Source organism: Ambystoma mexicanum, chromosome 4q, assembly GCF_040938575.1.
Source record: "Ambystoma mexicanum isolate Mex_15411 chromosome 4q, UKY_AmexF1_1, whole genome shotgun sequence".
Lineage (NCBI taxonomy): Eukaryota > Metazoa > Chordata > Amphibia > Caudata > Ambystomatidae > Ambystoma > Ambystoma mexicanum.
The window spans coordinates 1,236,152,190-1,236,175,050 of NC_090928.1; the positions used below are offsets into that span (position 1 = coordinate 1,236,152,190).

The 22,861-nt window shown below is 46.2% G+C and overlaps 1 protein-coding gene across 2 annotated transcripts in view; it reads right to left on the bottom strand.

Annotated features, from left to right (window-relative positions):
• LOC138468306 (zinc finger protein 318-like) overlaps positions 1-22,861 on the bottom strand; it is a 616,069-nt gene that overhangs the window by 567,425 nt on the left and 25,783 nt on the right. For both annotated transcript variants that reach the window (XM_069608799.1, XM_069608800.1), the window contains exon 2: positions 9,969-10,096. In XM_069608799.1, coding sequence (XP_069464900.1) covers positions 9,969-10,096 — 128 coding nt within the window. The remainder of the gene's footprint in view (positions 1-9,968; positions 10,097-22,861) is intronic.

Below are 22,861 nucleotides of genomic sequence, written 5' to 3' on the forward strand. Positions count from 1 at the left end.
TGTGGCTCAAAGAAAGACGATTTGCCAGGGACAGGATTTTACTAGTAAAAAAATAATAATTGGGATTGGATCTCTGGTCTTCACCGGATACTGAAACATCTTCTACACCACTTTCATAAAAACATATTTCAAGAGTCAGAGCAAACATGCTGAATACCAGCATTCCGACCCAAATGCATTAATTGTGCATGGCTTAAAAATGATTGCTATTACTTTTTGTTTAACCTTAAGACACATCTTTGAGCCGGGTTCTCTTTTACTACTGTATTAAAATATCTACTAAAAAGTCAGGGATTAATACTAGGTTCGCTACACCTGTAGATTACTGAATAAGTGCAGTGCATGTTCACTCATGCCATGCACTTTCTGCTCACAATTGGGGCCCTATTTTCACCCAGACCTATACATTACATTCTATGACAGGATTTTTAACATCAAGGTGGTATAATGAAAATCAGCCCTGTAAAAATGCACACTTGATTCTAGCTCCTTGTACAGCAATGTTTATTGCTTAGTTATCGTCAAGTTCTGAAGAACAAATATATGACGCCAACTGGAAGATCATTCACCGACTGCTAAACAGATTGAAGCCCTCGCACTAACATTCAAAGCTCACCCATCCACAGGATGCCACAGACATTTAATGCAGAAGCATTGATGCACACAAGTGTTTTGCAATACAAGCCCTACCCTATTAAGTTTGGTTTACTTTGGTTTGTTGGCCCTGAAAAAGAATGTCTCCGAAACACTACTTTTCCCCCTTGAAAGGTTTGACAAGTGGGATGCCTTCTAAAAATAGAGCAAATCTATTATATAGTCATCCATGTACTTAAGGGTTACCTTTCTTTACCACCGGATAACATTCACATGGGAGTATTCAAGGCAGTCCTTGAAAGAGGTCTTAGTAGGTTTAATAAAACGTATTTAAAACTGTGAAGGGAGTGCCTTTCACAAGTGTTATGGGATGTTTCCAGCCGAGCCTCGATTGCCATTAGCCCTCTGGCATAACAGAGGTGCTAAGGGCCTTTTTTTTGGGCAAAAGAAACTCTCCATGTAATCGGTGCAAGCATTTATCAACATAGTTGCCACTAATTAAAGGAGTACCAAGCTGTGGCCTTTTCCAAGTTCACACCCTGTCCAGAGCACTGAGGGAGAGATGCAATGGCGAGGAGCAGGGTAAGGACACTAAACAAGGTCTGGAAACAAAGCAGTTCAGTGTGGAAGCAGCAGAGCAGGGAGGTATGCAAGAGCTTGGTTTTAACGTAGGCCGATTGGATCCACGTTCAGACCAACCATATTGCTTGCTCAACCGCTTCAGGTGGCAATTGCCACATACATCATACTCCTACGTCCCGTCCCCTCCATGCTTGTGTGACATTCCGTCCTTCGGGATGGGACCGGAGCACTTGTCAAAAAGCATCAAAAATGTAACAGTCCTTTTATTTTTACGCAGGGCCACAGCACGTGGCCGTAACCTTGTCCTCCCGAGTTCCGCCCTGCGCATCGCCCTTCAGTCCATTTCTACACATGGTCAGGGTTGGACGCACTTGCATCTTGGGATTTTTTCTTTTTAATTCCCTTTTGTCCTTGCTTCCTGCTCCGGTTCCATGGTCTTGTCCTCCAATCTATGCCGAAGCGTCTGGGATTCGTGTCCTGTTCTTCCTGCGTACATCATTTCGCGAGGACGGATACCCATTCTCTATGCCTGGAGTGTCTATGCCCAGAACACCGTTGGGACTAGTGTTTGCATTGCGACTCCCTTGCTGCTCGGGCACTCCAGTGGCGTCTTGTCAGGTGGGATGCATTTCAACGCTTTCCTCCTCCGCATTTACAGCTCTTCATCGACGAGACAAAGAAAAGTCCAGCAAGTTCTTTTCTTTTTAGGGCACCCAGGATCAGGGGACTCCTTCCCGGTGTCTTCCAGGACGGGAAGGGGCTCAAGTGTACCGTAAGGGGCTCAATAGGCGCACCAGAGCCGCCTCCAAGTGTCGAAGCAGGGGGCCTGCCAAAACCGGATACTCTTCTGAGGTTCCCCATTTGGGGGCTTAACTTGGGCCCAGTTCTTCTATGGCTTTGGGTACCGGCGTTCGCACTGAGGTCTCCTTCTCTGGAGCTTTCCACACAGAGTCTCGCCTCAAGGCCCCTCTTGAGGGGGCTAAACATTTCCCAGGCCCCATCCCAAGGTTCCCATTCGTGGGGCTAAATACAATACTGGCAGAATTGAGGGGTCCTCTTCCAGGACCTAAGCAGTGAGGTAAATGCACCAATCCTCCCACGCTCGAGTGCCGTGCTGGTACCAGTCCTGTCGAGGAGGCAAAGAAGGCGGTCACGCGCCATAGGCCTTCCAGTGCCGGCTGTGAGACCATTGCCTCAGTGACACAGTACACCACAGGTGTCGACAAAATGGCAGCCCAACCTCCGTGACCACGGCGCCAATTTGAAAACCTCCATTACACCAACGTTTACTACGGCTGGTGCTGGAAACTTTTTGGGGCTCAGCAGCCTTTTCCACTGCAGGTGGAAAGCAGGAACCTGTTCCGCCCTTCAATCGATTGGCATGCTCAGGCACCACTGCCTCATACAGTCTCGCTCCATCCTGGTTCCGCGCCCCTGATCTATGTGAACCCAACTGGCGGTGGTCCTTCATGGAAACCATCCTCTTTACGTTCATGGTGGTATGCCCTTTCCGAGCAGCCTCTGCCCATCCCAGCGCCTAGACCTTCTTCCGAGAATGCGTTTTTTTGGGAAATTTCAGATGCTCATGCATTCTGATCCCATGAAGGTATAAAGGACTTGTTTAGGGAAATCTACCCTAGACCTCCTGTATGGCCCGGTGGTTCCACCTCAACTCTTCCCGTCAGACCTCCTCCACCACTTCCTCCTCTGCCTCTGCTTTCCTCAGTAGAAAAAACAATGGGTACTCTGCCAAACAACACTTTAGGCCCTTAGGCGCCACATGCAATGGATCAGCCTTTTGCTCTTGTTTCACTGGATGAGGACCAGGAGGACCAGGACAGCAACGAGCAGCCCCGCTCTATTAGAGCATTTCATGACCGGGTGCTGGCCATGATGGCCTTGCTTGACATTTCAGTGCCCGAGGCCTTGCTCCTTAAGAGGGGGTGCTTTCTGGAGCCTTCACTCCATCACCCCAAGAGCACACCAGCCTGCTCCTTCAGAAGGACGTTTTGGCGGAGGCCCGCAAAGTCTGGGGAAAAACCTCATTCCGGGCAGCATCTCAACTAGAGGATTGATTCTCGATACAAGCTTCACTCCTCGGAGGACATATCTTTGACAGCTTGTCCGCTCCCATCTTAGACTGTGGTGGCAGCAGCCACCCTCCAGTCCAAGTCGGCCCTTACATCCTCCACAGCGGCAGCCCAAATCCTCTCCAAGGAGGAGAAACTTCTGGACGCCATTGGCAAGAAAGTATTTTCTAATTCGGTGCTCCAACTTAGTCAGGCTCACACCAAGCTCATCCTAGCAGCGGCCAATGTCAAGCTGTGGAGGCAGTTTGCCAATTTCTAGGAATGCATTCCCACGGATAGGCTTGAGGACGTCAAAGCCGGTTTGTCGGACGCCAGAGTGTTGGCACAGGATCTTCTGGAGGCCGTAGCAGGACACCTCCACTCAGGGCCTTATGGTCGGGGTTGACATCTCCTGCCAAGCATGGCTCCATGCTACGAAGTTCTCAAAGGAAGTACAGGATAAGGTGCTGGATCTTCCTTTTGATAGTAAGGAATTGTTCCATTCCTCTGATGAGGAACTCACAAGGACCAAGGCAAGCACTCAAATAGCCAAATCTTTATCGGTCCTGACAAAAACTCCAGCTAGGCCTCCGTATTCACAGAGGTCAGGGTCCCAAACTCGGTCCTTCTCTGGATTCAGGAACGATGTGCGTGCCTTTCTGATGCTCCGGCTGGCAGGCCCCGCCTCAAGGAACAGCGACAAGGAGGCTGGTTTTTCTCTCAGCCACCAGCCTCCTTTCCAGGAACAGGTAGTCTCCCTGCCGACAAATCTTCCAAATTATATTATCAGTCGCACGAGACTCCGGTGGGAGAACAAATTTCGTCTCATATGGAGGTGTGGCAGACCATCACCCAAGACCGATGGGTTTTGTCAATGGCTCAGGCAGGCTTCCGCTTGCGGCTACCCCATCCTTCAACCCTCCCTTCCAGCAGATAGGGTCGCCCTACATCAAAGGTGAGGTACAGAAACTTCTAGACCTCAGAGCGGTGGAGCCTGTTCCCATCAGGGAGCAAGGGGAGGGCTACTACTCCTGTCTGTTCACGGTGCCCAAACCCAACCAGGCTGGCCTGAGCCCTAACCTCGATCTTTCCCACTTCAATCTTTCTCTTCCCCAAGAGAAATTCAAGATACTCACGCCTTGCCAGATAAAGTCCTCTCTCCAGAAGAGCGACTGGCTCAGCGTGGTTATCTCCAGGATGCATACATGCACGTTCCGATTTGTAGCCCGCATCGAAAAGATCTGCGGTTCTCTGTGGGAGCGGAACATTTTCAGTTTCGTGTACTCCCTTTTGGGCTCAGCTCGGCGCTCTTAACAAAGATTATGTCGGGTTATCGCAGCTTTCCTCAGACTGCAGGGGATTCATGTATACCCATATTTAGACGACTGGCTCCTGCGCAGCCCGTGCTCCCAGACGGCTTTGACCCATCTTCAGTCTCTCCTTCAGCACCTGTTCCAGCTCCGGCAGTCGGTAAACTGGCGGAAATCGTCCATGATGGCCTTGCTGACCCGATCTTCCTGGGTTTCCGTTGGAACACAGTCAGTACCAAGGTGTTCCAAACGGCGGACAGGATGGCGAACCCATCGACCACATATATCTGCCGCCAGTCCTCGCACATGACGGCCTGGTGGTTCCGAAGACTTCTAGGTCCCATGGACTCTTGCATACTATCTCTACTCCTTGCACGTTTGAAGATGAGGCACACTCAGCTAGCTCTGCGGAGCTGCTGGTCTCAGGCAACGGATCCGGATTCCAAGATGATTCCAGTTCCCCCCTGCATGACTGCAGATCTCCAATGGTGGTCCTCGATCAACAACCTCTCAATGGGGGGCCTCCTTCCAGGAGCCCTTGCCACAAGTGACGGGTTACTACAGATTCCTCCCTTCTGGGGTGGGGAGCGACATTGCATCACATTGATGTTTTCGACCTGTGGACGCCTCAAGACAGGCAGTTTCATATCAATTACCTAGAACTCCTGGCAGTTTTCCTGGCGCTAAAAGCTTTCCAACCGTCTATCTCCAACAGGGTGGTCCGTATCGGTACAGACAATTCTGTGGTGTTGTTTTACATCAACATGCAGGTCAGCACCAAGACACCTCTCCTTGTGGATCTTGCCATACAAATTTGGGAATGGGCCATCCAGCAGAAGTTCTGGCTCCAGGATCTACACATCCTGGGTCACATCAATGTGACTGCAGATTCACTCAGTCGTCAGTCGGCAGCCAGTTACGAGTGGGAATTGAACAGCAATGTTCTCTCCAACCTTTTCCATCAATGGGGCACTACAGAGGTGGACCCCTGTGCAACTTTGGTGAACGGGAAACTCCCTTTTTAAGCGTCCAGGGACAGGCTCGGAGCATCCTCCCTGGGAGACGCCCTTGAGATTCCGTAGGAACACATGAAGGCCTACGCTTTCCCTCCATTGCCACCGATTCATTGGTCACTCTGCAAGCTCAGGACTGCATCGAACTGCATTCTCCTGTTCATAGCTCTGTGATGGCCAGCCAGATTCTGGTTTTCGGAACTTCAGCATCTGTCGTTTCTGTCCCCGATAAGATTGCCCCTGATACCCTATCTTCACCAGAGCGATCAGCAGCTGTGGCACCCCTCCCCTCAATCGTTCAGCTTGGCGGACTGGTGCCCGAGTTCAGAGTCTTAGCGCAGTTATCTGTCCTAAGGCATTATGCGCATTATCCAGGCAGCCACAAACCAAGGGACCAGTATAGGAGCAAATGGCTCTGCTTTTGCCACTGGTGCTTAGCTAAACCGCTCGATCCCAGGAATGCTACGGTTGACACTGCGCTATCCTTTGTGTCTCACCTGGCAGCTTGTGGCATTTATGTCCTCTCTTGCAGGACTGATTTATCCGCTATTGCGGCCTACTTGTCCACGGACAGCTGTTCCTTTCCATTGATCAATCCAGTGACCAAAAGACATTTTGCGGGGCTTCATCTCTTCCCGCCAGTCCGGACTCCTCATCCCAAATGGAATCTAAATTTTAGTCCCCACCGATTTAAGTCACAAACCGGTTGAACCCATGGCAACTGTTGATCTTAAGTACTTCTCCTGGAAGGTTGCATTTCTGATCGCAATTACATCGGCAAGGCAAATAAGTGAGCTTCAATTCTCTCAGTGGAACACCCATTTCTCACTTTACACAAGGACAAGATTGTGTTACGTACTCGTACTTCCTTCCTGCCTAAACTGGTTACTGATTTTCATTTGAACCAATGATCTCCTTGCCGTTTTTTTCCTTAGTCCGGCATCTGATCCGGAGAGAGTTTTGCATGACTTGGATGTTAGGCGAGCCTTGGAATGTTACTTCGACAGAACGAGTGAATTCAGAGGCTCCTCACAGCTGTTTGTTACATTCGGAGATCCAAGGGGGAAACCAGCCTCCAAGGAAGCCACATCCCGGTGGATTGCCTCATCTATTTCGGAAGCCTATACTGTTCAGGGCCTTCAACCACCAAAGGGCATCCACGCACATCTAGTCCGTGGCAAAGCGGATGCTGCCTTCCAAAAGTATGTCCTTTGGGAGACCATCGCCAAGGCAGCGACATGGGCCTCCACATATGCTTTTTGTAAGCATTACGGTTTAGACCTGAGCTCCAGGGCCGATGCCCAATTTGGCCAGGATGCACATAAAAACCTATTCCATTAAAGGGATATTCCATCCATCCGTTCTACCCATGGTTGTGCTTGGGAATCTCCCACAAGTATGGAGGAAAATGGACGGGATGTAGGAGTATAACAAAGTTACTCACCGTAGTGACTACCTTATTAGTAGTCCATAGTCCCCTTTCCTCCATACGCTCGCCCACCGTCCCCTCTAAAAAGTATCCTCTATTATTGCTTAAATGGTCTCAGGCCTGGCGATAGAAAAGGACTGAAGGGCGATGCGCGAGGTGGAGCTAAGGAGGGTGGGGTTACAGCCGCGCGCGGTACCCCGCGTAAAAAGGTTAAAAATTCAATTTGTTATGCTTTTTGACAAAAGTGCTCCGTTCCCGCCCCAAAGGGCGGAATGTTCAACGAGTATGGAGGAAAGTGGTCTATGGACTAGGAATAAGGTAGTCACTACGGTGAGTAACTTTATTAGTGTTAACTACTGGTCACAAGTTCATATCCCCTCATGACAATCTGTAAATACTTCCAAAATTGATCAAATGAGCTTTGTATGAACTCATTCACCAAACACGATTTCAGTGGGCGCAACAGATTTTGCAAATATCAGGGAACAAAACATGAGCTACCATCCGATCCGCTTCACCGAGGAAGGGTTTTGTAACCCAACAACAAGAAAGCGAGACAGGGTGGTACATTAAATACACAGAAGGGCCTTCAGTAAAGCCTAGACTCAAAGCAAGTCATATTTGATGGGCAGGCGCATAAAGAAATCCAAAAAAGCCAGTTCACAATCAAAATTGAATAGGATTAAAATGTCCTTCATTTGGGATTAAAGTCTACTTTCATGTAGTCAACATGTGGGATATTGCTGCATTAAAAACATTCGATTACCTCCTAAAGCAAAGTGAAACATGGACACAAATGTAGCTCTCTCTAATCAGTTAGTTTAAAAGAGGTCATGGCCATCTTCTGGTTTGAAGTCTTAACGGTTGCAAGCATATTACATAGCTGCCATCTGTATGAGTACAAGAAAGCTATTTTACAAGGTCACTGCAGCTTTTCGATTGATTAAGCACTGTGTGGCGACAGCATTCATTCCTGAGCATTACTACAGAACCCCTGTGTAACACACAGATAGGCATCGTCACATGATGGGTTCTTCATCCAATGCAACAACAGCATCTAAAAAAAATACCTTATTTATTCTGAGCCTGCTTAGCGGTCACTTACTCTCCAGAGTCTTGTGGTTCTGGTGTTGGTGCCATTTTGTGGGATGGTTTTCTACTTTTCCTCTAGTACCACTTTCTGTTAATGTCATGGTTAAAGTGTGATTTTAAAGTTTTGCAATTTCATTAAGGGCATTTGTAAGATATTAAGGGCATTTGTAAGACTATAAAGGCGTAGAAAACTACACTGGACCCCTTTAATTTTAGCTAGTGGTGGAGTGGAAGTTCCCCCTTACTAGCCCGGAACAATGTCTGTTTTCCGCTGTATGTGAAGTATTTGAATAGACTGCCAGCCTGAAGTGGCAGAAAGGTTGCGTCAGTTGTCACGGAGCTAGATTTGACATCTCTGGTTGTTTTTCATAATAATTTTAATCACAGGCCGATGGATGTTTAGCTTTGATGCAGCAATACCCTAGACACAGAGTGGAAAAGTTAGTTTACAAAATTCAGATTACTGAAACTACTTGTGTGACCCGTTATGCTAAGACTATTTGAAACTGGGTGATCTACTCCCCACCATTTCCTCATTTGATTGCTCGCAGATGCCCTGATACCAAACTGCCCACCCCCCCCTCCCCAGTCTGCCCCCTTCTCGCGTGTTTCTATGCTTCCCTCACCATGTTCTCCCCCCTATGATTGTAAAGCACTCCGTTTCCTGAAGTCGTCTGCGCTCAATAAAAACCCTAACAATGATGATAATTTTAATACTGCAAATCAGACTGGAAATATCCAACGACCAAAGGGCCTCTAAAATGCTTGCAAGCATTTGACAGTCTTTCACAGGTCTAACTGGCACCTGCAAGTCTGGGATAGTGGGTCAGTAACACAGCTGGCTCATCGATTCACAAACGTTTCCCCAGTACCGATGAATTATGCCTAAATAGAAAATGTGTACAAGATAAAAGACAAATATTTGTGTTGATTTCTTTCATGGCCCACTACATCACAAATCTCTGGGTTGTATATGCACAAAAAGAATGCAATGGAACACGAGTTGCTTAGACATTGTTTTTATTTTGCCTGTTACATCTACACCCATTTTCCACAATGGAGGTTTTGGGCGCATCTTCCGGGTAATCTGGTTCTCCTTTGATCACAATTTCACATGACATTTTATTAGCACAGATGCAACCAATCGGGAAGTTCACAGCAACAACCTCTTCATTAGCCTCCAAAGGAATTGACAATCAGTAACCGAATAGTGCCTTCAAAAGGGGCTTGAGTAGATGTCCAAATATCATCGAACAGCATCCTTTCATTGCATTTCCAACCAGGGTCCGATTGTGAGAAACCCCTGGGTTAAGCTTGCTCACATAGAGTGTTACCTTCCCACCAATCAGATAACAGAATGGTGACAATTTCAAACATGTTAGTTCACGAGCAAAAACTAGAAGTTAGAACAAGCAAGTAAGACTGGATTGTTGACAAAGCTGCGCTTGAATTAGCCATATAAAAATCTATGTTCACACTATTGGTGTACGAGAAGGTCGATCCATGCCATAAAGCCATGTAATCATCTGCATTTGCGGATGGGGTGGACGCGGATACATGGTTACATGATTGATTTAATTGTCACTTCTTCTGCTTATAAATCTGCAATAAAGTGAAATTTACAAAAATATCTATTTTCAGCTGCAGTTTAATAAACTGTCAGAAAATATAGATTTCCGCTAAAAACGTGACAAGCAATGCTTCCGTTTCTCAAAGGGCCTTCCATTTGCCCAACTACATTAGGTTGCATCACGGACGGCAAGTGGCACAGGTTGCAGGTTTGAACTCCAATACATTAAAACAAGGCTTTAAAATTGAGGTGCATCTGCAAGACTATTCATACAAAATTAATTCAATCCACACTGCTTTGGCACCCTACCTGTCAATGTCGGCATACATGTCCATCGGCGGGCCGCGAGCGCCCATTGGGTCGCTGATGTAAAAGTCATTCCCCATAGATGGGCGCAAGCTAAGATCACTCTCCAAGCGACGGGGCGGAGACCATTTCTACAAAAAAAAAGTTGAGAAAAATCATTTCAAGTGCTACAGCAATTGCTTTTAACCAGCACAACCTATCTTGCACCAGAATCAATATGTATGGCTAGGGCACCGACTTCAAAAACTTCAATACAGCCACCTAAAACAATGCACAAATATCCAAGAAGCAGATTTAGATACACAAAGACATGGTAACATCCTTCTAACACAAAACAGATTTCCAATCAGCTCTCGTCTCTCTTTAAAGGAGACAAAGCCAGGTATGAACAAACACAGACTGCGATTCATCTTTTAAACAACAAAGCATGAAATCATGAGACGCAACTCCGACCGATAGATAGGCGAGGGTATACTCATCACACATTTATGAAAACATAGAAGGAACAATGGAGGCAAATACTGAATTTACCCAGTAGATTGTGTTTTTTTCCTTCCTTCCCCTTTTTCTTTTACCCATCTTTTCTCCCTGCGATTGTCACTTGGCGCTGTACACTTCGATCACAATAGAATAGTTGTTATACCGATTATCTATAGAAATTGCATGAATGGTGGACAATGGCTCTAACGCACAAATTTAATTCTATACGATTTTTACAGCCTTGAAAAAAGATTGATGGGTCCAAACACATTGAAATAAGAACTCTTTGAAATAATGTTCGCTTATTTAAAATATAGGCATACTGGAACTAATCACAATATAATATGTATCACTTGAATCACGATATAATATGTATTTACTAATATCTAAAGAGCAGCGCATGACTCTCAGAAACAACTCCACCAATTCTCTGAGGCTACATTACAAAAAGCATGCATGCCTATGTTTATGCTTTTATTTTATTATTTTAAAATATGCCACCTTACAACATTCATTCAAATAGCTAAGGGGATGGTGAAAGGGAAATGATGGAACGAGGTATGAAGTGTGCGGACAAGCAATCGGTACTGTAGCAGGTAGGTGAATGTCCCATTTGAAGACACAGTATGTACACCTAGCAGAAAGTGCAAAGCGTTTAGTAAACGGGAGCCTATGAACATACAAAACTACTTGGGTCTAGAGATAAAGATCAGAAGAGAAGAGGCAGAAGACCGAAAACAATACTCCTAGTGAATAACGTACTTGTAGTCCACAGTCCCCTTTTCTCCAAACCTGTGGGCTATTCCGAACAGCAGGGATCGAAATCAAGATTGGATAAGCAGGAGCTAAAAGCAGCTCCTGGGTATCCAGCATTAACCAGTGACCAGGAGCTTACCACTGGGGAACTAAGAGCTAGCACGTGGGATGCAAACGTACCACGTTGTCCATTATTTATGACCCCTTATGCTTTATATGCCATACAGATTTGTTCTAATATTTATTTATAGATGGTCCCAAATTCAGAGTTAAATTAATATAGGTGTGCTTATTCACCTTCAATTAGCGTGGTGAGCCACAAGTAACACCTGGTAACTGTTGGTGTCAGGCTAACCAGACTCTTCAACTACAGTAGGAGCTAAATAGCTCGCAGCTCTCCTCAATATCGAACCCTGGACCGTCCATCGATACAGGACAGGAGTACGTTTTGTTAGCATCCAAAAAACATTGTCCTTTTTTCCATTTTTACGTGAGCCAGTACAGATATGACTCGAATCCCGCCTTCCAGAGCCCATCCCCACTCATCGCATCGCCCTTCAGTCCCTTTACAATCGCCAGGGTCGCTAGACATATTAGTAACTAAAGGGTACTTTTGTAGAGGGGACAGCGGGAAGGTGTATGGAGGAAAAGGGACTGGGAGTACATTAGTCACTACGGTGAGTAACTTTCTTACTCCTACATCCCCTTTCGTCCATACTTGTGGGAGCTTCCCAAGCACCAATGAATAAATAATGGGTGGATGGACTGAACTACCCTAGGTAAAGAGGTTTTTGAGGACCGCCTGACCGAACTGAGGGTCAGTCCTAGAACTCCGGTCAGAGGACGAGGCCCGAGTGGCCACCTTGGTGATGGTTTCTCAGGGGACGCACTTCTGGAAAGCCACAGAGGTCACCTTTACCCGCTCAAGATGAACGTGGATGCCATTGGGAGCCTTCAACCTTGTACTGTGTGAGCATTAGTGATACAGGAAACTATCCAGCGGGAGATTGTAGCCTTAGGGGCCTCTTTTCCTTTTTTGACATTCCTGAATGTTACGAAAAGATGGGAAGGCTTACTGAAGTCCTATTGAGAGCTCTCCTCACGTCTAGGTTGTGTAGGGCGCGCTCAGCGTCCAAATAAGGGTCCATTTCCAGCACTGATGGTAACTTCTGTGAACGGTCATTCTTCATTATGGCATTTCTTTTAAGAAAGAAGCAACTTTTCTGCGGTCTTCCCTCTGCGCCACACCCATCAAGGCTGTGTCAGCCCTCCACGTAGGTGGAACTTGGGAAGTGAGGGCCGCCCTCCTACCCGGTAACTTTCCACCCTTTCTTTGGATGCAACATTTTGTCAACATTAGCCTGTGCAGAAGGGAGCCCTGCTGTTAAGACTAGCAGAGAGGAGATGTGCCATTACAGCATGGGCAGAGGAGATGCTACGTTAGCACTCGCAGAGAAGAAATATCCCCATAGTACGTACTTAGTAAAGATGTGTCATTTGCACGTGCCAAGAAGAGGTGTGCCATTAGTATGGAACAGAAGTGCAATCAGCATGCAGAGCCGAGATGCGCCGTTAGCATGTGCAGAGACAGAATGTGGAGTTAGCATGTGCAAACTCCACATCCTGTCTCTGCACATGCTAACTGCACATCCCGTTGATGCACAGGATGTGAAGTTAGTACGTGCAGGGATAGGATGTGCAGTTAGCATGTGCAGAGAGGGTATGTCCCATTAGAATGTACGTTGAGAAGGAATGTCTTTAGCATGCACATCTCCTCTGTGCACACACACGCAGTTAGCACGCATGTACAGTGAGCTGTCCCACTAGTATGTGCGCAGAGAAGATGCGCCATAACCAGACGAGAAGAGATGTGCCAATAGCATACGCAGAGAAGAGATTTGAGGTCAGAATGGGTAGAGATTTATCATGTCAACGTGTGCAAATATCAGGCTTGCTAAACAGAACGTGCTCTATCAATACGTGAAAACAAAGTCTGCCATTAGCATATGCTGAAAGGAGATGTGCCTTTAACATGAGCACAGAGTATGTGTCGTACTCGCTAGTATGTGTCAAGAGGAAATGTGTAGCTAGCATGTGCTGTTACTATGTGATCAGACGTGATGTGCCGTTTGCATGTGGAGTGAAGGGCTCTGCGCAAGCCAGAAAGCTTTGATCTACAACTCTTTTGGTCTACGGGTCTGATTTTACACATGCATTGAGTTTATGTGTTGGATAAGTTTTACTCTTGCAGGGGAGAAAACTAATTTTTACTCTCTTGAAATTGCCTTTACTCTCTAATTTGAAAAAAATACTCCCACCTCAAAATCTGATCTGGAGCACTGCAGATAGGTATTTAACTTTATGTAGCGCTACATAAATGGTTTGTCCAACATCTAGATACTGCGATTATTACACCTCAGTCGACACTCAGTTAACCGACCTCTGACGGATGTTAGCCAATAAGATAGCTCAGCCAGTAGAGCACTCATTGCTGCAATCTGTGCGCGATCTGTAGGTTGCAGGTTAGCATCCCAGCAAGACCAACTAAGCCTTTCATCCTTTTGAGGTTGATAAAGGAGTACCGACTTTGGTCTGGTGACCATTGTGATAAATATGTTCTATGCACAGTGCTTTGCTAAAGGCGCTATATAAATAACCATTTGACCATGATATTAGATTTAGAATTTAGCCCTTGCCTCTCTGCACTATACTGTTATATCATAATATTGGCATACCATTAGGTAGTAATAGCTTCAGGAAATGAGGACTTCATTAAACATCAAAAGACAATTCTGGTTTCGAACCTCAAAACACAATACAGTTCACGTTTTCTTTACTATGTAATTGGCTAGGTTTTTGTGATTTCAACATTTAAATATATACAGGAGAGAACAAATGGCTAGACCATAGAGAAATAATGAAAGTTGTATTCTGTGACAATGCAGAAAACTGCTGCATAGTAATGATTTCCATACAGTTTTTGCTCACGTCCGCTGGATGTCATAGATTTTACTCTCTTGCAAAGGAGAAATGTAATTTTTACTCTCTTATAATCACATTTACTCTCAAAGTTTAAAAATAGAGAGTCAAATACTCCCACCTAAAAAATCTCATCTGGAGCACTGAGTGGGCCCAAAACCCAAAAGAAAACGGTGCACCCCAAGTGGAGTTATAGCCTCTATGGGGAGTTCACTGCCCTGACGAGGAGGATCCAAGGCAGAGGGCATGGTGCTTGGAGGCAAGGAGAGTCGAATGTTTGAGCCTACTTGACCCAGTGGTGGGAGGATAGCGAAGGGCCAACGTGCTCGCCTTGCAAGCAAGACACAGAGCCACAGGTTTGATCCCTGCTCCCACGCTTAGAAACCTCTGGGTATACAGCGTTATAAATAACCAATCATATCTCATATCCCGCCCCCCCTCCACCCTCTCCAGAGGGGAACTGTATGATTTTAGAGGAACACGGGTGCACCCCCGCCCCACCACCGTAGAGTGATTGGGCCCCAACGGTGAGAGCCAGGGGCTTATCTCTCACGAGAGGTGGTGAAAAGAGTTGGAGCAAACTGTGCTCCCCTCTGCCCAAGGAGGCCTGCAGCAGTATTCAGAGACGGGGGCGGCCTGGGCCGCAGTGAAAGAGGAGTGCAAGCCCTGGTGATACAGGAGGGGTGAGGTCCCCCAGTCCTGGGGCGTGTGCCCCTCTCCTGGACTCAGACCCGAGGGTCCAGCGAGACGAAGCTGGGGGCGGAGGGCAGGGTCTGAGGCCTGGGTGCGAGGCGCCCTGTGAATAAGGGAGTGTTGGCTCCTGCAAGCAGATTGCGGGCGGTGCAGGACTGCGGATTGGTCCCTGGAGCCTGCAGGAGAGGTGAGGGCCCCCAGTTCTGTTGCGTCTGCCCGCCTCTCCAACCCGTGCCCAGGGGCCTAGTTACTAGTCAGGAGTCCACATGAGAGGAAAGAGAGGAGTCAAAGATGACCCCAAGGTTTCTGGTTTCAGATGCAGAAGAATGGGGAGAGCCCATAGAGGGTGGCCAGAGTGAAGGGATGAGAGAGGGGGTCCCAATAGGGAGGATCTCAAGAGAGGGCGTCCCAAGAGGGAGGATTTCAGTCTTGCTGGCATTGAGGCAGAGATCATTAAAAGTACACCAGGACTGGATAGCGGATAGGCAGTCGGGAATGGTAGAGGAAGTGGTGAGAGGATCAGAGGGAAGTTTGAAGAAGAGGTGTGTGTCATCTGCATAACACTAGAAGTGAGGGGATAAAGTGGAAATAAGGTGAGCAAGTGGAGCGAGATAGACGTTAAAGAGCCAGGTTGAGAGGTTGGAGTCCTGGGGAACGCCACAGGTGGAGATAGAGGTGGGAAAGGAGAAAGAGCCCAGGATAACCTGAGAGGGGCGGTCAGTGAGGAAGGAGGTCAGCCAGTCCAGTGTCCGCTCCGAGATCCCAAAGGGTATGGAGTGGTTGACCGTAACAAATGCAGAGAAGAGATCAAGTAGAATGAGAACAGCGGGAGTGTTAGAATCAAGAGATGCAAGCAGCTCTCCACAGGTGTCCAGAAGGGCAGTTTCCGTGCCTCTGAATGCTCAGAATCCAAATTGATTGCTGTGTAGGCAACCAACGAGCTCAGTATGCTGGGTCAGTTGGGGGAAGACCAGATTCTCCAGGAGTTTCCCAAGGAAAGGAGCGAGAGATGGGGCGGTAGTTAGCCAGATATGAGGGGTCGGTGGAAGGCTTTTTCAGGAGGGGGTGCACAAGACAGTGCTTGAGTGAAGAGGGGAAAGACCCAGTAGCAAGAGAGTGATGCAGAAATCAGCAAGTGCATGGGCAAGGGAGCCAAGAGAACTGTTCGTGGGAGACCTTCACGAGTAAAGCCCGCCTCTGGCTCCAGGGTGTCTGGTGGGGGCAGGAAGCGAGGGCGGTGCCCGTAACGCCCTGTGCTTAGTCTCCTAGGAGACAGGAATACACTCCTAGGAGATGGGCCGGCTGGCTGTCCGGCAAGAACAGCCACCCTGCTGGGTGACTGACAGCTAGGCTGGAATGAATGGGAGAAACCTGCATAAAAGGCGAGGCTTTTTGGCTTGGAAGGCAGAGTCCACCACTGGACGAAGGAATCTGAAGAAGAACTTGAAGAGGACGCCTGCTGCAACTCCTGGACCGTTGGTTTGCCCGGTGAAGCCCTGCTGCTGTGCTGAAACTCCAAATTCGTATCGACAGAGAAGCCCCTGCACTTCTCGCTTTGAGTTGGTGGGACCAATCAACTCCAAAGTAAGCCACCTGGACATCCTTCTCGGAGCTGGTTGAATTTCCACAGAGTTGCTACTGGAAACCGAAATACCAGGGAGAGGAACACCAGTTTGTGTGCGTTGCTTTTAAGCTGGCCAAGTGCTCCAGGAAGATCCTCCGGACTCCCAGGAAGCAGGACTGACCGAGCCGGAGTCACCTCAACAGAGTGCTGGACCCCAGATGCAAGGAAAGTCTGCCTGGACATCCAGGAACTGCAGTGGTGCTGCTTGCGGTAGACGTGAGGCGCTGAAACACCGAACAGCCACTTGTTTGAAGACTCCTGGACCGTTGGTTTGCCCGGTGAAGCCCTGCAGCTGTGCTGAAGCTCCGAATTCGCCTCGACTAGAGAAGCCCTGCAAGGACGACTTCTCCCCTGGAGTTGGTGGGACCAATCGACTCCAAAGTAAGCCACCTGTACATCCCCTCAAAGCTTGTTGAATTTCCACTGCAGCTGCTGCTGGAACCGAAGATCCAGGGAGAGGAAAACCAGATTGTGTGCTTTGCTTTTAAGTTGGCCTAGAGCTAAAGGAAGATCCTCCGGACTCTGACCGAGCCTGAGCCACCTCAATGTAGCATCCATCACCTTTGGAACCATGCACAGCCTGTCATCCCTCTGTTCTTAAGAGCGTGCCTTGGAACATGATTCCATCAAGAGGAATCTGGAATGCAGTTCGAGGATAAACAGCTTTCAGATGCAGCAGCTGTTGACATTGCTCCCTCCTTTCCATTTATGTATGTGTACTTTACTTATTATCAATAAATGTAAATATAATCCATCACATTATAGCCGTATCTTCTATCAATATTGTGCCCCATATTACAATTTGTCGACGAGGATTACTCACGTACGTGTCCAACGGTGTTTGGAACTGAGGCTGCTCCACTCATGCCCGAGCGTTGCAGCAGCCACATTCAACACGAATCCCGCTGAAGGTACGTGTTTTCTGCCATCCACTCTGCTTCTGCAAGCGTTGCAGTGGCCCCAAATGTCCAGTGTCCGGGTTGGAACCACGTTTTAATATCAATGTGGATCACCACCTTATCACACGGCTGTTACCATTTGTTTTCATTATACGTGCATGCGCTTTAAGTCGCAATGTTGGCCATTGATTTCCTTGTTTAGAGCCGTAATCCTTGTAATAGCTGCACATGCTCAAGCGTTATCAGCGTATTTGCTTCAAGTAGCTGTCATCATAAACTGCACGGATATTTTGACTGCAAACGTTGGGCTTATTTAAGGAATTCTGACTTTCCTTCACAAAAATAACTATCTGTTTTGACCAATTAACAGCTGTTTTGGAACTTTTGTGTGCTTTTACATTGTATTATCATTGTAGTTTGTGGCCCGAATTGCACAGAAGAGAAAATCATTACTATTGCACTGTTTAGGTCCGGCTGGCCAAGAAAAGTATGAAACATTACCAGATCTTCCGGCGAATGACGATGTTGATATTAATGAATATGAACGCACTGTCAAGAAAATTAATGAGCATTATGAAAAGAAAGTGAGCTTAATACTACAAAGAAACAAATTTGGCAAGAAGACGCAAGAGGAGGGAGAAAGTGTCGAAAAATGTATTACTGCATTAAGAAAACTTGCCAAGACATGCAACTTTAATGATCAACTAGATCAAAGGATAAGAGATCAATTTATGTTGGAGTGCAGAAGTGCAAAAGTATGGAAAAGTTGTAGTCGGAAAATGATCCTTCGTTGGATACTGTGCTGAGAGTGGCGAAAGAGGTTGAACACAATGAGGAATGTGTGAAAGAATTGGAGAATAAAGTCAAATCTATTCAGATTGACACTAATAACATGAGATCAACTAAAATCTCTAGCAATGTCACTGAAGATAGTGAATCCATTTCTATGGTCAATAATACCTCAGTCAGACGTAAAGCCATTAACAATCAATATAAAACCCCACAGACTGACAAAAAGAGGTATAAGACCAATCAGAAAGGAAACTCACACAACTATAATAGGAAGGAAAGTCCAGAGAAGCAACCTGCAAATTCAAGGAAAATGCACCAAGGGAGGTGTTACAGCGCCAATCATTGGGCTGACGATCCAGAGTGCCCAGCAATAAAAATAATATGGAGTAGATGCAAATGGAAAGGCCATTATTCAAAATGCTGTAGATTTCGTAATGAGTCCACCAATTGGATAGGTGGAAATTCAGACAGTGACCTCAGCAATAGAGGGGAAAGTGAAAAGTGTGTATTCGTCATAATGGATGACGATGATGAAGACGTTTTAGAGAGTCCCAAGGCCACAGTTTATGTTGATGGAGTGGAAATGAACATGATGATAGACACTGGTGCGAAGTACACATTGATACCACAACAATTGTGGAATAGAGAAAAACATGAATACTTACATGAGACCGATATCAACCCCAGGGTTTATGGTGGTGTAAGGATTGATACCATAGGATGGTTCAGGGCTAAGCTGAAGTTCAAGGAGAGGACAGCTAAAGGGAAGGTGTACATTACCAGTGTAGGCAAGACACCCTTATTGAGTTGGACTCATCAGAGCAGGTTACAGTCAAAAGTAGATTCCACTGTGGAAGAATCAGTCTTTGCTATCAGTAATGACATGAGCAAATCTGAGAGTAGTCCAAATACAATAAAATACAATATGAGTGATGTCATGGAAGCAGTGTTTCGTGAAGGTATTGGTTGCCTTCGTGGCTATGTGCATGAAATAAAATTTAAACCTAATCACAATCCTATTGCCCAGAAATTAAGGAATATACCGTTGTCTATGCGAGATGAAGTCAGCGAGGAGATCAAGAAGGTGGAGAGTCAAGGAGTTATTGAAAGTATAGATGCCAGTAAATGGGTCTCGCCATTAGTCATTCTAAAGAAGAAGTCTGGCAAACTCTGTATCTTTGTGGATATGCGGGAACTTAACAAATGTGTTGTCCCAGACCGGCATCTTCTCCCCAACATACAAGAGTTTATTTCCACTATTGGGCCTTCAAGTTTCTTTTCCACTCTCGATCTCACATCAGCCTATCACCAAGTGAAACTGCACAGACATTCCAGACACCTTACTGCCTTCATCACGCCAGATGGTTTGTACCAATTCAAGAGGATGCCGTTTGGTCTTGTGTCTGCGGCCATCAGTATTTCAAAAGATAATGCACAATCACGATGAAAGGTTGAGATACGTATGTAAGAAGTTATATAATGCTGGCATGACACTGAGTAAAGACAAATGCAATATCAATTGCTCAGAGATCAAATATTTAGGACACAAGATATTTGCAGATGGTATATTACCTAAAACACAATTAGTAAATACTATTAAAATAATGCCCAGACCACGCAGTAAGGAAGAAGTGCGCCCATTTATTGAAATGGCAGAATACTATTAAAAATGTGTCCGTGATTTTGCTGTCCACACGGTTCCATTGCGAGAATTACTTCGAATGGAATGATGAATGTGAAGAGGAATTTGATTATATCAAAACTGCCATAGACAAAGCTCCAGCATTGAAGAATTTCAAATGTAACAAGAAAGTTATTATAACCACTGATGCCAGCAATACTGGTCTTGGAGCCGTTATAACACAAGAGAGTAAAGGCTGCGAAGTATTAATTGCATTTGCACCAAGGATACTCAAAGGGATTGAAATATCATATGCCACCATTGAAAAAGAAGCATTAGCAATTAAATGGGCGGCGGAAAAGTTCAGGAGCTTCATTTGGGGGCGGTGAAGTGGAGTTCCGCACCGACCATAAACCCTTGGTGAATGTCATAATGTCTAAAGGCTTGGACAGAGTGTCCAATCGCATCAGGAGATGGGTTATGGTTCTCCAGGAATATAACTGCACCGTATCTTATGTGCCTGGATGTGATCTACAAATAGAGCGTTACATCAGACATTGTATCCTTTGCAGTACCAGTGAAAAAAGTTGTGTGGATGTTAAACAGTCTATGGTGGTTACTGAAATTCCGAGTAAAGCATGGAAGGATGTGGGCATGGATGTGTTGGGCCCGGTGAACATCAAGGGTGTACAAAAAATCTGTTAATTGACCTCCTCACCAGATGGGTAGAAGTGTTAATAGCTCCAAGTATCACTGGTAACACAGTAGTTGAATTTTTGTCTGACATCTGTGAGAGAGGGATACCCAGGGAGTATCATGACTGACAATGGTATCCAATTCAGATCAAAAGAGATGGCGGAATTTTGCAGTAAGTATTCCATTGTACACAAAAAGAGCGCCATATACCACCCCCAGACTAATGGCATAGTAGAATGTTTTAATAAGGTGTTGAAAGAGACCATTAGGTGGGCATGGTCCAATGGGTTACATTGGGAGGAGGCTGTCAAAGAAAGGATTGTGGCACATCGTTTTACGCCGCATTCCACAACTGGTCTTTCTCCTTTTGAGTTAAGCAGAGGGAGGAAGGTTAGCACTAAACTAGCACCGTTTTGGTTGGAGAACAAGGACAATGGAGTGGAGAAAGATTTTGGAACTGTATGTGACAAGATCAGAAATATACAAGTGAAGAACAAATCAGTGTATGATAAGAAAAGGCCCATGAACAAGTATGACAGAGGTACTGTTGTGGGAAAAATGGTTAGTCAATCTTCCCCCAGCTCTTAGAGAAGGCCCGTGCAAATGGTCTAGACCTATTAGAGTTGTGGAGACATTCAAACATGCTGTCAGAACGGAAGATGGAAGGATATGGAATGTTGAGAGAGTATGGGTTTGTAAGGATAGCAAATATATGAATGCCAACAGCAGTGTGGATGTCGATGGATGTATGAGTGAGACAAATGAGCAAGTTGTCGTAGGAAAGCATTGAGAGCAAACATTGTGGGAAAAGATTATACTAGCAAATCAGAGGTAATTTCCTTGCCAGATCCTATCAGAGACACGACCTGCAAGTCCAAGTGGGGAAGAGCTTATCGCAAGCCAAGGCGTATGGAAGACCATGTGTGAACTGTCTTTCATTTTCACATTCTGTAATTTTCTGTTTATTAGTTATTGTTTTAGTGACATTATAAAGGAAGGGAGATGTGTAGCATCCATCACCTAAGAACCATCAACAGCCTGTCATCCCTCTGTGCTTAGAAGCGTGCCTTGGAACCTGATTCCATCAAGAGGAATCTGGAATGCAGTTAGAGGACAAACAGCTTTCAGATCCAGCAGCTGTTGACTCCTGCTCCCTCCTTTCCATTTATGTATATGTACTTTAATTATTATCAATAAATGTAAATATAATCCATCACATTATAGCCGTATCTTCTATCAATATTGTGCCCCCATATTACACTCAATAGAGTGCTGGACCCCAGATGCAAGGAAAGCCCAGCTCGACAGCCAGAAACATCGGTGGTGCCATTTGCGGTAGACGAGAGGAGCTGAAACACTGAAGTGCACTTGTTTGAAGATTGCCGGTTGCTATCAGTGACCGAGACCTTAGTATTGCCCTAAATGCAACAGTGATATATTAATGTCCACAGTGTCTTAGCTATTTAAGTCGCCTGCGGGTGTAGGAAGTGTCTGTGTGCCATCTCAAATGGATTAGAAATACGTGTACTTTGTAGTGCATTTGTGTGTTACTATTTTATTGCCCCTTCTGAAGAAGGCTTATTCAAACTGACTGTTAAATAAATTAATAATTGTTTAATCAAGAAACCTTGTGTGTAGCGAACCACCAGCCAGATATATGGATCCTGGGAGGGGATTTTAACTATGTAATGAGCAACACCCTACATAGCACTCACATCCGCAGTCGTTATCTGAACTCCTCCACAAAACTGGCAACACTTATATCTGCAATTGGCTTCTGTGATGTGTGGAGAGAACTCCACCCCACGGACAGAGGCTACTCTTTCCACTCGGGGGTCCATGCTACCTGTCCAGACTGGACTATTCCTTTCTCCCAACCTCAGAGGCATACAGGGTAACAACCGTAAAATTAATGCCCGAGGCATCTCGGATCACTCGCCTCTAGTGATGGAGATGCGCATTGACAGACTGGCGCCCCCCTAGGACCTGGAGGCTAAATAACTTATCTGGGCTTCCCTGAATTCATAGAGCATATCACGGAAAAATATGACGAATACTTTGAAATCAACTGTACCGCAATGGAGTGCCCAGTGGTGTTGTGAGAAGCCTACAAGGTGGTGCTCAGAGGGGAAATAATTTCCTGGACGTCCAATAAGAGGAGGGAACACTATGGGAAAGTGACGGAGGCGGAGAAGGAAGTGGAAAAATGGGAGGGGAAATATATTCTGGAGACCACCCAAGAAATTCACTGCTCCCTCCTGAAAGCTAGAGAATGCCTTCGCAATACGGCCCTGGATAATGCTAAACACGCACATAGGGAATCGAAGGCACGGGTCTATGAACACAGAGACAAAGC